This window comes from Montipora foliosa, chromosome 5, assembly GCF_036669935.1.
Source record: "Montipora foliosa isolate CH-2021 chromosome 5, ASM3666993v2, whole genome shotgun sequence".
In the NCBI taxonomy this organism is placed as follows: domain Eukaryota; kingdom Metazoa; phylum Cnidaria; class Anthozoa; order Scleractinia; family Acroporidae; genus Montipora; species Montipora foliosa.
Genome location: NC_090873.1, coordinates 11,881,768 through 11,896,767, shown reverse-complemented (window position 1 = coordinate 11,896,767; position 15,000 = coordinate 11,881,768). Strand labels below are relative to the sequence as shown.

The 15,000-nt window shown below is 38.6% G+C and overlaps 2 protein-coding genes across 16 annotated transcripts in view; one reads left to right on the top strand and one right to left on the bottom strand.

Moving 5' to 3' along the window:
• Positions 1–15,000, bottom strand: part of LOC138003611 (adhesion G protein-coupled receptor L3-like) — an 81,487-nt gene that overhangs the window by 1,826 nt on the left and 64,661 nt on the right. For 5 of the 10 annotated variants that reach the window (XM_068849771.1, XM_068849770.1, XM_068849768.1 and 2 more), the window contains exons 13-18: positions 7,342–7,489; positions 4,941–5,025; positions 3,708–3,774; positions 2,470–2,576; positions 1,379–1,505; positions 1–557 (exon numbers count right to left, since the gene is read on the bottom strand). The exon at positions 1–557 is cut by the window's left edge. In XM_068849771.1, coding sequence (XP_068705872.1) covers positions 354–557; positions 1,379–1,505; positions 2,470–2,576; positions 3,708–3,774; positions 4,941–5,025; positions 7,342–7,489 — 738 coding nt within the window. In that variant the 3' untranslated portion in view covers positions 1–353. Of the gene's footprint in view, positions 558–1,378; positions 1,506–2,469; positions 2,577–3,707; positions 3,775–4,792; positions 4,867–4,940; positions 5,026–7,341; positions 7,490–15,000 lie in introns of those variants that run through there. The other 5 variants (XM_068849773.1, XM_068849769.1, XM_068849776.1 and 2 more) reach the window with 4 other exon arrangements.
• Positions 9,190–15,000, top strand: part of LOC138003635 (uncharacterized) — a 6,718-nt gene continuing 907 nt past the window's right edge. The window contains exons 1-5 of one of the 6 annotated variants that reach the window (XM_068849820.1): positions 9,190–9,791; positions 11,104–11,331; positions 12,063–12,096; positions 13,095–13,148; positions 14,581–14,698. In XM_068849820.1, coding sequence (XP_068705921.1) covers positions 9,738–9,791; positions 11,104–11,331; positions 12,063–12,096; positions 13,095–13,120 — 342 coding nt within the window. In that variant the 5' untranslated portion in view covers positions 9,190–9,737 and the 3' untranslated portion in view covers positions 13,121–13,148; positions 14,581–14,698. Of the gene's footprint in view, positions 9,792–11,103; positions 11,332–12,048; positions 12,097–13,094; positions 14,699–15,000 lie in introns of all 6 variants that reach the window. The other 5 variants (XM_068849818.1, XM_068849816.1, XM_068849819.1 and 2 more) reach the window with 5 other exon arrangements.

Below are 15,000 nucleotides of genomic sequence, written 5' to 3'. Positions count from 1 at the left end.
AGGAGTGATAGGTATGTAAATTCTCTTCACAACTTCAATGATATGCCAGTTAGGCAGGTATTGAGAATGAAGACTATTATCAGGTTTGAACTTTGTATAACACCAAACTCTCATGACTACCCAAAAAAGAACCCTATGGTACTAGTCGGGAGAATTAACGTTTCGATCGTGGAATGAAAGGGTTAAAGTCCCTAATATCAGAGCAGTGTACGAGTGCGAAGGAATGGACGTGCGTGAAAAAGAAGGTCTTCATCGTCCCAACTCACGCTTTTCCTCCTTCGCACGTGCCCTGCTCATTAACTTTTCAACTTTGTTAACAGCTAATTTTATCACCGCAATTTATCAAACACCAGTCAAATTGAAGTTTGGCAAACTGTCGTGTCGTTTCCGGAGTCTCCTTGGCCGTGGTGCTGCTGTTTGCATCTGGAGGTGGAAGTGGAGCTCTTCTCGTGCATTTGATTAGCAGATCTTTGAAATCTCCACCTAAGAAGCTTATGGTGAATCTCCGCTCGAACATCGCTGTTCCTCACAACGTGCAGCACAAATATAAGTAGACCCTGTTCGAACAAAGAAAATAAACGAATATAAAGTAATCGGGTGCCATGCTACTCGGTCCAGCGCATGCACCGAAAAAGGAGCCCTGAAGCTCTGCAAAGATATTGTTTAGTGGTGAGGTTGAAAAGCGTGGCAGCCGATCATTTGAACGAATGTAGATTCCTTGTGTTTACATACATTTTAAATTAGTTTTTTTTTCCTGAGTCACAGTTTCCAATAAAGATAAAATTCGAAGGTGAGTTTAAACTCAATTTCAGAATTAAAATTAGCGGTATCGATCAAAGATGTTGAGCAACGTTTCGATGAAAATCAATTTTCCTAAGAAATACGAAATCCGACCTCGCTTTAGAAAAAGGGTGAAGTATAAACTTAAAAACATACAAGCCAGCAGTGTGCGAAGGAGGATGAAAGCATAAGATAGTCTTCCACACTAGCTCATGCATTTGTTCACCAACACAGACGTAGGGTAACTATGTTTCGCGCCACAAAACAAGAAAACCATTACAAAAAAGGAGGAAAAATATATAATCGTGCGGCCCACGTTTTTTGCCGTACCGTCTTCATAACAACAACGTTGAGGTTTTGGTTGGCCTTAACAAAATCTTTGCCACATACTCCACCAATCAGTGGACGAATCAAACGACTTTTCCCCTCGCTCATGATTGGTTCTGCCATTTTTCCTTCAATGTCTTCTTTTTTTGGAGAAAAAAAAAGGTTTCCTGATCGAGTTTTCATTAATTCCTGAAACCTGATTAAAAACAGCCATTATATTATTTTCCATCTCGTTTATACGTAAGGAACGCCAAAACGATATTGTACAGACCTGAGCGGAGTTGAGAATGGTAAAAATATACTGGAATACCAATCCCGCATCCGTGGCAGCTAGTAATCCGAACACCCATGTCAAACCCAACAAAGGGGACAAAATGATGCAAGCTTTGAATCCCTTCCTAGATCAAAATCAGCATGCGAGAAAGAGTATAAATATTTAAACCTAAGAGTTGATTATGTAAAATTGGCTGAGAGAATTGACAGATCCTTGTACCTATCTGGACAATTTAAGCAATTGCTTTTTCTAGACCGACCTAAAAATTTCAGGACCGTGGCTTCAACGGGATTCGAACCCATGACCTCTGCGTTGCCAGTGCTGATCTACCAACTAAGCTATGAAGCCACACAGTTGGGAGCAGCTCAATTTGCTGGGCTCATGTGTTCCCGTTGATTATGTGCAGGAAAGCAAAGCTGAAGCATAGCTCGGTCGTTCAAACGTTGGATAGCACTACACCGCACATAAATCACCATCTGTAGGATATGCTCTATCAAATAATACATAAGTCTTACTAACCTCGTTTCCTCGGTCCGTACTGTACGTTACGGATTGAATTTTTCCCGATATATGGACCAAGCGCGAGGGGCCAGGCCATAATTCAACGGGAAAAAAAAACAAAGATCCCTAACTTACAGTACGGACCGAGAAAACGAGAACAGTAAGATATTTATTATATCTCTGATGTAATCAGTAGTGCGGGAAAGGAAACTGTAGTTTAAGTCAAGCGGAAGGTTTAACTGCCACAGCGATTGCACATCAAAATCCCAAAAGAAAAACAAATCTGAGCTTTATAAAATAGTTGCTTGCAAGATTAATTAGAAACGGTTTTACAAGTTTACGTAACATAAACGACATGAAAAACTTGGCCTGGAATGTGCATTCAGCTCTTGATTTCTAACTCTTTTTTACGTCCAATGCTACTTTCCAAATTCATGAATATCGCAAATTTACTCTGATTGCCCATTTCATGCCTTGTACCAGTCTCGTGAGAAGAGCTTCTTTCTCTTCTTTCTTCCAGATCATCTTTGAAAAACAATTCATCTGTTAAATTCTTATTTTAAAACAAATACAACGAAAATTGCGACCTTCCTTTCACGGACAAAACGTACTTAAAGGACCTCAATTTTGATGGATTCGGGTCTTTCAGGTTCCTTATCTCTCGCAGTACTGCAATGAGAATCATGACGTTTATCTAGCAAATAAAACAACACATAAACGTTTTCAAAGAAATAGGTCACGGGATATGCCAGTTGCTTGGCAACTGGAAAGGAAGTCAGAGTCCCGGACCTAGTCACTGAGGGATTAGGTTAGAACATTCGACCGCTGTTCCGAAGGTCGTGTGCTTCATTTCTGGTTTTGGCTTTCTCAAGGGTACATTGCATCAATACCACTATTAAAAAAATAAAAAAATACAATATGCCGATTTGCACCCTACTGGATCTAACCCTTTGACTTCCAGGAGTGAGCAGCACGTAAATTCCCATAACAATTTCAATGAAATGTCGGGCAGACAGGTATTGAGGATGAAGATAATTATCAGCCTTAAGAGTTGTGATCTTAATCGAAAGAGCACCAAATTCCCATAACCACCCAACAAAGAAATCTATAGTACTAGTTAGGAGAATGAAAGTATCGATCTTGGGAATGAAAGAATTAAGATCTTCCCTATTTGGCCTCTGTTTGCTGCTCACGTAATTCCTCGAGAATAAATGAGGGTAACTGACCTACTTTGTGCAAAAACACGAGGCTTTAAGTTGCTTCTTTTCCAATGACAGCAAACACAGCCAATTTAATCATTAAACGAATAAAATTTCACAGCAATCACAGCCACTGACCTTTTCTTCTTGCGAGTTTGATATATCGTGTAAGTTATAATGAGGTAGAGTATTATACACTTTTGCCCAGTCAACTCACAGATCATGGAGAATAATCCGATACGCACAGTTTATTCAGTACCTCTTGTAAGGGTATGCCAAAACCTGGGTTCAATTCTCCTTCCTGGTTAAACGTGTAGTTTGTCAGTCCTTCACTCATTCATTTATTCAGTCGGTCAATCGGCCACTCAATCAGTCAACCGGTCGCTCGGTCAGCCAGTCAACTGGTCAGTCAGTCGGTCGATCGGACGGTCAGTCGTTCGTTCGTTCGATCAGTCAGTTAGTCGTTCGTTCGGTCGGTCGGTCGGTCGGTCGGTGGATCAGTTATTCAGCCAGTATGCTATCTGTCAGTCGTGCACTTCCTCCTTCGTTCGGTCGGCCTATGTACTTTATCAGCAAGTCATTAAATCAAATTCAAATTCTCTCAGTGGCTAAAACCAATGACTTACGAGTGTTATGATCAGGACTGGCACAATGAATGACCAGCTTAACTTCTTGGAGAATGACAGCCAACAGCTTGAAAGACAATGCAAATAATCCCTCAGTGAGTATGATTTTTGAGACTATTCTAGCACCCATGAACCATTTTCATTTAAGAGTTTAAAATTGGCGGCGCGGGATAATCATTTGGATGCACTGCGTTGAAATTCCAATAAACGAAATGAAGTTGTCTGTGGGAGTGGTCCTAAATCAGTTTATCTCTACCACGCTTTATAAATGGCCATGTGATTGCCTCCTCGTAATTGTTTTACAACTCTTAGTCGGTTTATTTTGTAGTATTTTACTCCCAAATAAATTATGCAATTGTAATTGATTCACTTATTTCGTCAGGTTTTTTTTTTTAATGCTGTTGTGTTAAATGTTGTTTTCACCACAAGCTTCGAGCTTTTGTGGAACCACCTTTAAAGGATCTTTGGTCGGCCGATACCGTCTTTGTGCGTAGAAGAGTGTCTCTCGAAAGAATGGTGGCCAGTGTAACATACATTTTACAAAGCACTGTCATCGATCGTAGAAGCCCTGCGACTCTTGGAAACAAGATGGCGGTCAGATGGCGAAGTGAGTCTACAGTTTAAGCCTCCAAAATTCAATTTTAAGAGTATAAACCGTTGTAGACTCCATCACACAGATTAATTCTAAGTCGTCATAGTGCAATATTAAAAGGAAAACTGTTTATTTTTCTTATCGTTTATGGTGGTGGGCGAGGGCTGGACGTATTTAATGTTACGCGGGTGTTACATGACGTCATATTACATGTCACAGCCCCAAAGGAAACAGCTTAAAAATAAAAATTGGTTTATCAACTTAGTTTACATGCTAAATTGACCACCGTATTCGAAAGTTGACGTCTCGAGCGTTAGCCCATTGACAGCAATTCGTTCTTACGAAGGGTAAACGCTCGAAAAGTTTTCATTCGAATTTTTTTTACGGTGGTCAATTTACCTAACTCAGTTGACAAACCTGTTTCTGTGTGTCCCTTCCTCACTGACAGTGTCTTTAGAAAAATAAACCCTTATATCGAGTTTTGAATACCCACTATATGAACTTGATATTTCATCGATAGGCCACTCCCGTCCTTAATCTTTTCCAGCCAGAGCTAGCGCTGCTTCCCTTTAACAAAAAAATGAACACGCCATTTGTCGAATTCAAGGAGAGCCGGAAGACTTGCATATCAAATTACTTACAAATTTTCGTTTGTGTAATTTTGTAAGACTCCGACATCTTTTGAACTTATCCCAAGGGAAATAGCTACTGGTATGATTGGGAAACCTGTGGAGGAAAAGAGTCGATAACTCCCTATAAGCTTTGAACAGATAAGCCATTAACTTCGATTAATTCCCTCTTCAATTTCTAATTGGCTTACCCAATTATGATGATCCTTTTGCGAAGATTCAAGCCCACTTTATACTAGCACAAAAATCTGTCACAGCCCTTCGAATCCTCGGTACCGTACCTAGCATTTTTTTCGGGCAGGGCATGGAAAAAATGATCTGTGTGGCTAAGATGTTGGTTATAACCTCTCGAAATTGTGTTGTTTACCCTCTCAGAAATATGTAACTAATTTGCATGATAATAGCGAATCTAATATGGCGGCCATAGTGAATAAACATGCAGCTATATCCAGGAATCGCACGTCACATATATGAAGTAAGTTCTACACTTTGATTTATTTCGTTGTTTAAAAGACTTTCAATGACAATTTTGGAAGAAGTAAGAGCACGAATTCGATCTCGGATCGCTTGCGTCTAAGAATTCCCAGATGACCAGTAGTCTACTGGGAAAAGTGATGCACGTAAACGCTAATTTTAAAGTATTTAATTGAAATATTGGTTACAATATGTTGAAAGCTAACCAAATAAAAATGGGTGCTTAGACTTAAATCTTTGAACAACATCGCCAAAAAAAATGAGTGTTTAGACTTAATTTTGCGGATCAGCGCTGGCTGAAATGAGAGCTCAGACGCGAATACTGTCGATGTATATTTTACATCACGTAATTATTGTGAAATGTCCACAATCATTCTCTCCCTGGCAACATCCAATCAAAGCCCGGTGCAATTCCTGTGTTTCGCCATCGCTGTGAATAAGGTCAATTAGGCAGGAGGCCATGGGCTCTTGGATTTGGCTTACAGGAGCGACCATTCTTAATCCCATGGGTAATGACTTATCATGCAAGTCTTGTGAACGGCGGGGAAAGTCTGGTAAGGTTTCGCTTAAATGATCAATCAAAAAACAACTCTGTCTATAAAAACGCCGTTCAAAATATAATGAAGTTGAACGCTCCTAGTCATGGGCTCTTGCTTCCACGTAAAATCAGGAGCTTATGTTTACTTGAGGAGCATAGTATTCCTATAGAGTGTTTTCACTCACGTGATCATCCGTAAACTTGTTTTCCACCGAAATAAAAGAAAGCGTTTGCATGATAATAGAGCTCAATTCCCGAAAGGTTAGTTGGGGACACCCACATGACCGCCATTCCTTTGTTTGGGGACACCAACATGGCCGACGTGACGTCACGTGAAAACACTCTTGACCAGTCATTATAAGCAAGGAGACACTTCATGACGCTTAGTAAAATCGGCCTGCGTTTAATTTCTTGAATTTCTCGACATATCTGACAAAACAGTTACGGACGGTGCCTACTAATTCAAAGGTATCTTTGCACGGTTTACAGGCAATGCGGGAAAAGCAGATCTTAACAAGTGTTATTGAAATCCAAAAAGAAAATTGGGGATAACCACGCATTTTTCGAGATAATTAATCAACAATATATGTAAAAAGCTTTAAAATTGAAAACAATGTATGGTGTTCTCTTTCCAAATTCAAGCTTAATTATCTCTGAAAAATGCGGTGTTACCCCCAATTTCCTTTTGGATACCAAGAGAACTTGCTAAGTTCTGCTTTCTCTGCATAGTTTTGAACCGCGCGAAAATATCCCTGTATTGATAAGCACTGCCGATAGGAAATCCGAGTATTTCGAGATGCGCAGAACGTATGCGCAATAGCAATAGCAGGCACCGTCAGGCATCCGTTCCCCTGTGTTTATTTCCGTTAAAACGTTAATTCCGCATCGTTCTTCTACCGCCAAAAATCTAAAAACAAACTAGACTGCTGGTTTCTTGGCTCATTTCATTAAATTCTCACTAAGAAACGATGTATTGTTTTTGCGCTATTTAATAAAAGAGCATGCCTGAGTGTTTATGGGGTTTCAAACCAAGAGGCAAAGCCTCGCGGTTTTAGAGCCGATAAAACGCGACCTGCGAGTTTATTGAACGGCTTTAAAAAACACATTCCACTTAAAACGTGTCCCTCTGGAGGTTCAGATTGTGAGGGCAGCACATCGGCATACAAAAAACAAAACAAAACAAGCTACACTTTATCATTATGCTTTATAAAAGGAATTTAATGAGGAGTGTTTTATCGGTATCAAAAGCTCATACACGTGACGTTTTAGCGGTGACCTGATAGGCTGTTTCAATCATGAATTATTAATGATACTTTGAATGGTATCTATGTGAACAACCTTTCTTGTAGATACAAATTGTACGGGCGATGCCACTCAACGGTTATTTACTCGAAAACTTACCCCATGCAAAGACATAAAGATACCAAACTTTAACTGATCTGAAAACTTCAACCACCATGATATAGAGATATACTCCTTCCAAAAGCATCCAGCCAAACGATACCAGGAAAAGGTAATGAAGTAATATTGCCACTAATACACAGACAGGCTATGAAAAAGGTAAAGGAAAGAAAAAAAGAAAGTGGAGAAAAATATCAGTTGTGTTAAAGAAGGCGGTGACTGAGAGATGTGAGTTTTTATCAATGGTGACGCGAAGATAGTCGGAAAAAATTCGTGAGCACCGAACCAGATTAGCAGTTCGGATGTTCTACCTCGAAGTTATCCAAGACTCATGGAAACATAAATACTGCAAGGCGTCAGCTTGAGATTTTGCTGTAATGACGTCAGTCTCGGTTATTAATTAGTACTGACGGAAGAAGTAAATGTTTCTGTGCGCCGGTCAAAGAATAATGATCAATAAATCAAATCAATCAATCAATCAATCAATCAATCAAAGCCTTTATTTTAAAACGGAAATAGATGGTTTGCAACCAATTTCTGGACATCCGAGCGGGAGGTCGCGGGTTCGCACCCTGGCCGGATCAACACTCTGGGTGATAAAATAACTAAGGAAAAAGTGCTGTCTTTGTAACTACATCTGCAAATGGTTAGACTTTCTAGTCTTCTCGGATAAGGACGATAAGCAGGAGGTCGAGTCTCAAAAGCCCTTCTTCGTTAACTCTGTGGGACGTTAAGGATACCACACACTATTCTAGAAGAGTAGGGCATGGCACGGGATTCCCGGTGTTGTGGCTTGACCTTTCCAGCACGTGGTGAGCTTGGTAGGATTAGGACAGACTTTCATATACCGGACTAAAAATTGAAAATTAAATGAGACTTACCTGGAAGTTGACGTTTGATTGTAATTCTATAAGTCATACCAATATTATTGGGAATCACAATTTGCAGAGGAGGTGTCTCCTCAAACTCAATATTGTATTGCTGAATAGCATTCAGAATTACAAGATCCTGCGTAATAGTTTCCATTGACAGAAATGATTTTTCACTTGTCCTGCAGTGAAAGAGAGGGTATGGTAATTCTCAACTGCATCATTTAGTAGTTCTGGAGGATTCACCTTTATGCTAAACTGTGTATTTAATGGTTCTTCGGATTACTTTTCTTGTGCGACGTTCCTGACTGGAAAGTCGCACGGCTGTACACCAAATCCCATGATAGCCTTTCTGTTTGAGGTATGCACTGGAAAACTTGAAAATTTACAGGCACATGTAAATCGAGTTTCCAAAGTGTAAATTTGGATTTACATGTTTTGTAAATTACAATTTACACGTTAAGTTCCGTAAACTAAGATTTACAAGGTATTTACATGTTGGAGTGAATTAGGTAAATAACCTGTAAATAGTAATTGACATGGTCATGTTCTTGAAGTATAAATGGAGGAACATGTAAATAACATTTAGATTGTTTCAAATGAATTTACAGTATGTTAATCATGTAAATGGGTTTAAAATATCCTGTAAATAACATGTAAATTGTTACAATCCTGTAAATCGAATTTCCATGAAACTTTCATGCTTCAGTTGATCATGTAAATTAACTGTAAATAGTGACTGAAAATCATTCTTTCGGAAGTTCAAGGTGGAGAGCATGTAAATAACATGGAAGTGGAGTTTTCAAAAACCATGTTAATAAAATTTTCACGAGACTTTCTTCACTGATGTTCGAACAAGTAAATCATGTAAATTTGCCCCAGGTTTTTTCTCTCTTAGAGCGACAGAATAGCGAGTTGCGAGTCGCGAGTCGCTGCTCTTAATCTAAGAGAGAAAAAAAAACCTGTGGTATCCGTGGCATCCAGGGTAATATCTCACGATTTAGGTAACGACTGGAATTGATTTTATCCATCATGTTGTATTTCATCGACTATTTCATCAATCACACGTGTTGTGAATCGACGCAGAGAAAGTAATAGAATGGACTATGCCCCTTGTAATGACAATTGCAAGTTGAATTTCAATTATCATTTCAGAATGCAAAGACGAAAAGAATTGGTACAAACCACGACCAAAGAATCACCTCGACTGAATTGACAAACGGAGTTCTGAATGTCATGGCTTTTTCGTTTACTTTTGTTTCACGAGGTGATAATGAATACGAGACAGTGTAAAATGAAAACCAGCCTTTAGGCTCAGTGTCTACAAATTAATTTTTCTGTCACAGATAGATTAGAGTATTCACACGTTGCAAGCTCAAAAAACCAAACGCTGTCAGAGGCAGTGTGGGCTCGCTTAACTCTGTAACCGCGCCTCTATAATCACAGCGGGTTATTTTTGGCGCAAAAATCTGCTTTTTAATGGCCGTCGATCTCCGTCAGGATAACTCTCGCTAACATCGAGGAAATATGGCTCAATTGAAAACCAGTTCGATTATTCCGATGCCTTGTGCTTCTTTTGAGGTAAGGTAATTTGTTTTTTGTCGCATTATGTTTTGCTTTAAATGTTGTAACCGGCTCTTCTTTTACAGTAGACACTGAACTCTCCATAATTGTCTCTAATTGGAGCTGAAATTAGTCGGCATCTCAAGACAAAAAAAAAAATGCACAAAGGCTAGTTGATCAAGATCGATTGTATCAAAACATGAAGCTTTATTTTATTCAGTAAGCCTGATTGCCATGTAAAGTGACCCTGGGTTTGCAATGCAGCAGTGAAAGTTAAGCTTCTATAAAATTGTAGAAGCCATAGTGGATTAAAAGTCATGGATTAAATTTACAAAGTGGCTGTTCAGACGGGACTCGTACACCAACCTATATTTGCTATTCATATGGGAGTCTTGTAATTGTAATTATCGTTCAAGAAACTGCTTCTAAAATAATTGCTATATGTTGCTTGGTGTTATGCTAAGAATTTGAAGGTATTGACATCCAACAAGCTCAATGTTGGTCATGTGGAATTGAATTTTTAAGGCAGCCAGCAATTTGGCATCCAATATTTTGTAGAAGGTTTACTCAAGCCAATAATTGACTAAAAAGGCAACATTTGATGGAATCATTAAATAATTTCCTCTCAAACATGGGCATTCACAGGATGCCTAGATGCCCATCTGCCTGTTAAAGCTTACTTGTCCTACATGTACAGTACACTCTTTGTTATGGGTAACCACTTTGAAATGAATAGTCAGTAATAAGCATTTAATAACTGGTCTCTTGGGAAACATTTAATTTTGTTTCCTGAGAATCTCAATGTTTCCCCGAGGTGCAGCCGAGGAAAACATTGAAATTTGAGGGAAACAAAATGAACTGTGTCCTGAGGGACCAGTCATTAAGTGATTTGTTACATAGCACAAAAAGAAAAACATGCAATGGCAACAGAAATGGCGGTCGTTGGTCAACATTTACAGTGCACTGTTACCCTCTGACATCATAGATTTTGCACTATTGTCCAGAGACTCAGACTCAGAGACCTTTGGCAGGAAACAGTTTTATTGTTAGATGTCATGTGACCTTGAAGTAACCTATGAGAGTGCACACTGTTGGGGGAAAAGTTCAGCTATATAACAATTGTTGTTTTTTTTTCCAAGCAGTTGTCATGCCTTGCCCATGTAATAATTTTTTGTGTCAGGGGCAAGAGGATGATAATCAGATTGTGGAGTGTTTAAAATGTTCTTGTTTTTTAATCCTTTGGGTGTACATTGTTTATTGACCGAGAAAAGTAAATCCAAAATAATGCCTTGTTATTTTTCTATTTCCTTTTTTGCTTTGTTTTGGAAAGTGGAAAGGATCAGGAGGGCTAAAGGCCGGTCCTGGGACAACGGAAGAAGACAGCAGAGTTAATTTAGAACTCTGCAATACAATTTTGCTAGATGCAGACATAAAAATCCTCTATGGGGTTTATCAGGTGGAAGGTGCTGGCCAGGTTACTCTGTACAAAACAAAGGGCAGGAAGCACATAAGCAACATTATGTGTTCTTCAAGGAAGCCAAGTGCTTACCAACAGCAGGTGAAAAAACATTTCCCAGTTCAACCTCTCAGACTTGATATGAGTGTTATATATAACCAGAAACCCATAAGGGTTGAAACGTGTAACGGCCCCTTGAGTGCTGGGAAACAAGCTTCTGAATATTCAATTTGCTAAGTACCATATTTGGAACAACAAGAGCAAGGGGTTTCCAAATATGGTACTTAGCACTGAAACATTCAACCAATCAGTTCGCACTGAATATTCGGAAGCTGTGAACGCGCGTTACACGTTTCAGCCCTTATAGGTTTCTGATATAACCTCTTGAGAGTTTACATGTAGATAATGACAACTCTAATCTCAGTCTTATGATGAGCTCATGCACAGGCAACACATGTTTAGAGAAACTCAGTGTGGCGAAGTGGACGGTTGTAAATTTATCCTCTTGTGAATCAAGCACACATGTACATGTACACCCGTATGAATGTGCTGTACAAGCACTAGTGTAATACAATGTAGGACATGACATCTTTCTTGTGCTTGTGCATGATACATGCATTTTTTTAAATGTTGAACATTTAATTGGCACTTTCAGTATGGAGTAATGAGGTCTTTAATATTATTTTCATTTTATTATTTCTATTCCCATATATGTTTACACCAACATTCAAGGTACAGATGTAGCAGGGGTCTAGTATGTATTCCTTCAGTTTAGTGATGAAACTCTTTCTCTTTTTGTTCTGGGAATTTTTTTGTTAGTGCTCTAAGGACAGCTCAAGGAAAAGAGCATGCAAAGGAAAAGCAGAGGTCAGATAATAAAAATAATATCAGATTTTACCACACCTTGATTACATGTAAATTGTGTATGATTCCCAGTGCACTGGTGGCTCAGTTGGTTGAGCATTGGGCTCGAACCCCGGCCAGATCAACACTCTGGATCTTCAAATAACTGAGGAGAATATGTGATTGTGAAGGGGAACCTCGTGACCCGAACTTATTCAAGGTCAAACACCGTAAAATGCAATGATTTAGTCGCTTCACTCAGTGGCCGGCGATGTGTTTAAGATTACAGTCCTTTTAACCTTGTGTCCTCGTGGGTAGAATATACCTGAGGATTACAGTTACATGTAACTCACACTTTTAATTTTAACGTGTGTCCCAATAAGTAAGAGTCCTTGATTATAGTTTGGACTTCAACTTACATTGCCGTCATAAACCTTGTGAGTAACTTGTGTGAACAACACACTTCCCTGGCTGAAAACGGCTTGTTCAAGCTCAAATCCAAAAGAAGTTGTTTCAAAAACAGCTTGGGCACCATGATTAAGTCTATCTTGACTCACTTACTTTTGACTTTAGGTTTTAGATAAGAATTCATCATCTCCGCAATGCCACTCAAAGACTGTTTTTAGGCTGTTTGTTGTGATGGGGGAAGGCTATCCGGTACTGGCATGTTCAGAGGCTCCATTCCATCTGGCTTAAAGCTGCATCTCCCCTTCCTGAAAATAATGCCCCATCTTTTCCAAACAGAGAATTTTCTGATTGTCAAAGAAATGCTGCCATGTACACTGTAATTAACAACTTACTAACCTCACTTGCTTGGGGCTGTACTGGAAAATATTGGCCCTTGGTTGTTTTGTTTGGATCGATCACTTGACCTCGGGCCAATATTCCCTAGTATGGCACTCCTGTTTTTTTAGTACTTACATGTAAGAGGTTAATAATGTATAAAGAGTAAGGACTTAACTGGCAAATCTAATGTTGTTTTCAAACTCCTTTACCATGAGGCAATTTATTTTTATTTTTAGGAACCAAATGGCAATGTACCAACTAAAGTTCAGAAAGTAGATTTGCAAACTGAGGTAACTGTTATTTTGCCTGTAAAGTACTGCTGTAATATAATTTACCACTATAGATCTCTTTTGGGACTCATTTTTATAAGGTTACAGGTTCATATTTTTTCCTGCTTGAATTTTTGTTATACACCAGTTCAGTTTTGATTTTCCTTTGTTTCAGACTTAGAAAGGGCATTGTTATAGCGTGAAGGTTACAGGTTCAAATTTTGTCCTGGTTGAATTTTTTTTTTTGAACACAATTTCAATTTTGATTTTCCTTTGTTTCAGATTATGATAAGGAATATTAATTAAACGAAGAAAAATCAAAACTGGATTGCTTTGAAAAATTTTAAACCACAACATCTACATGTACATGATTGTTGATGATAGTCAATGATAGTTGAAGCTCGCTCTTCTGTTGGACCACCAACTATTATACACTATCATCAACTATCATTCATTTTGAGCTTGTTCAAATTCTTCATGATAGTCGATGATATTTTTCCTCGTTTGACCACGCGTATGATAGTTCATGATAGTTTTTGGTCAGCTGTTTTCTCCAAACATCAGCGGGCTCATTTAAAATGGCCGCCAAAAGTTCCTCGCAAGGCTCAGCTGCAGCTTCAGAAATTCGTGTTTACATCCAAGATGATAATCATGACAAAGAAAATACTGAAGACCAAGATATCTTAGAGAAGATATCCTCTGAAGAAAGCGTCAACTCGCAAGAATTAGAAGAGACACTGCAAAAAAAGAAGCGTATCACTAAATGTTCATTGCTCAAGAAGGGCAATGCGGCAAGATCGAGTAATGGCCTGATATTACGTCTAATAGAGGAATATGAGGCCTGGCCCTGCCTTTGGGAAGCCATTTTAGTGTTCGCATTTTTATGCCGAAAGAGCCTGGAACTAGCTGCTCGCGTGACTTTGCATGTGTGACTGCCAGTGAACTACAGTATCATCAACTATCACAAACTTCTTTGGCCATTTGAGCATGTGAATGATGATGATAGTTTGGAGAGAATTTTGACCAGGGCTTAAGATTTTATTAGAAGCCAAAAAAACATTAGAAATCCTTTGATATACTCATTTGTTTTCTTAGGAATCAAAAAGTAAATTCATTTCTTAGGAATCAAAAAGTGAACACTAAAACTGTTCATCTTTAATGGGTTTTACATGGAGCTTAAAATTATTTTCTTTGTTGCTCTTACAGTCGCTATGTTTGGGACTGTGTTATAAACTTCTTTGAAGGTGAAACATTACTTTAGGGGACTATGCCACATTATTCACATTGACAACAACAAAAAGAAGTAAATTCAAAGTTTACATGAAAATAGAATAATATTATTTTGATAATTTATTGTATCAATATAAATTATTATTGGTTTTGGATTTATTTCCTTCTTTTCATATGATATCAAATACTAAACTATACATGTTGTCAATATTCCTTCTTTAAGGCAAAGAATCAGAAGAAATGATTCTGGCGTAATTGATGAAAAGGAAGGTACATGTAACAATGAAAGTGAAGTGCAGACAAACAAAGTGGATGAACTGAGGATGCTGGAGTCGGGCTTTGTAAGTACATTATTTTTAACTTTTTCAGGAAGCTCTAGCATCTTGTAGGTGTCTATTATAGGAAAGGGGAAAAAATTGCTATGCTTAATGTCTTGAGTGATTAATACTCCAGGGTCTCCCTGAGACACCTGCCTCAAGTCTTGCTAGTAATTATTACAGCTGAAAAATCACTGCAGAGCATGTTGACGAATTTGACCATTTTCCGTTTGGATAGTATACTTTCATGTTACAGGTGAAAACATCCCAGAAATACACGCAGAATTTTTCATTTAGAACCGTGCTGTCCTAATAGTGAATTACCT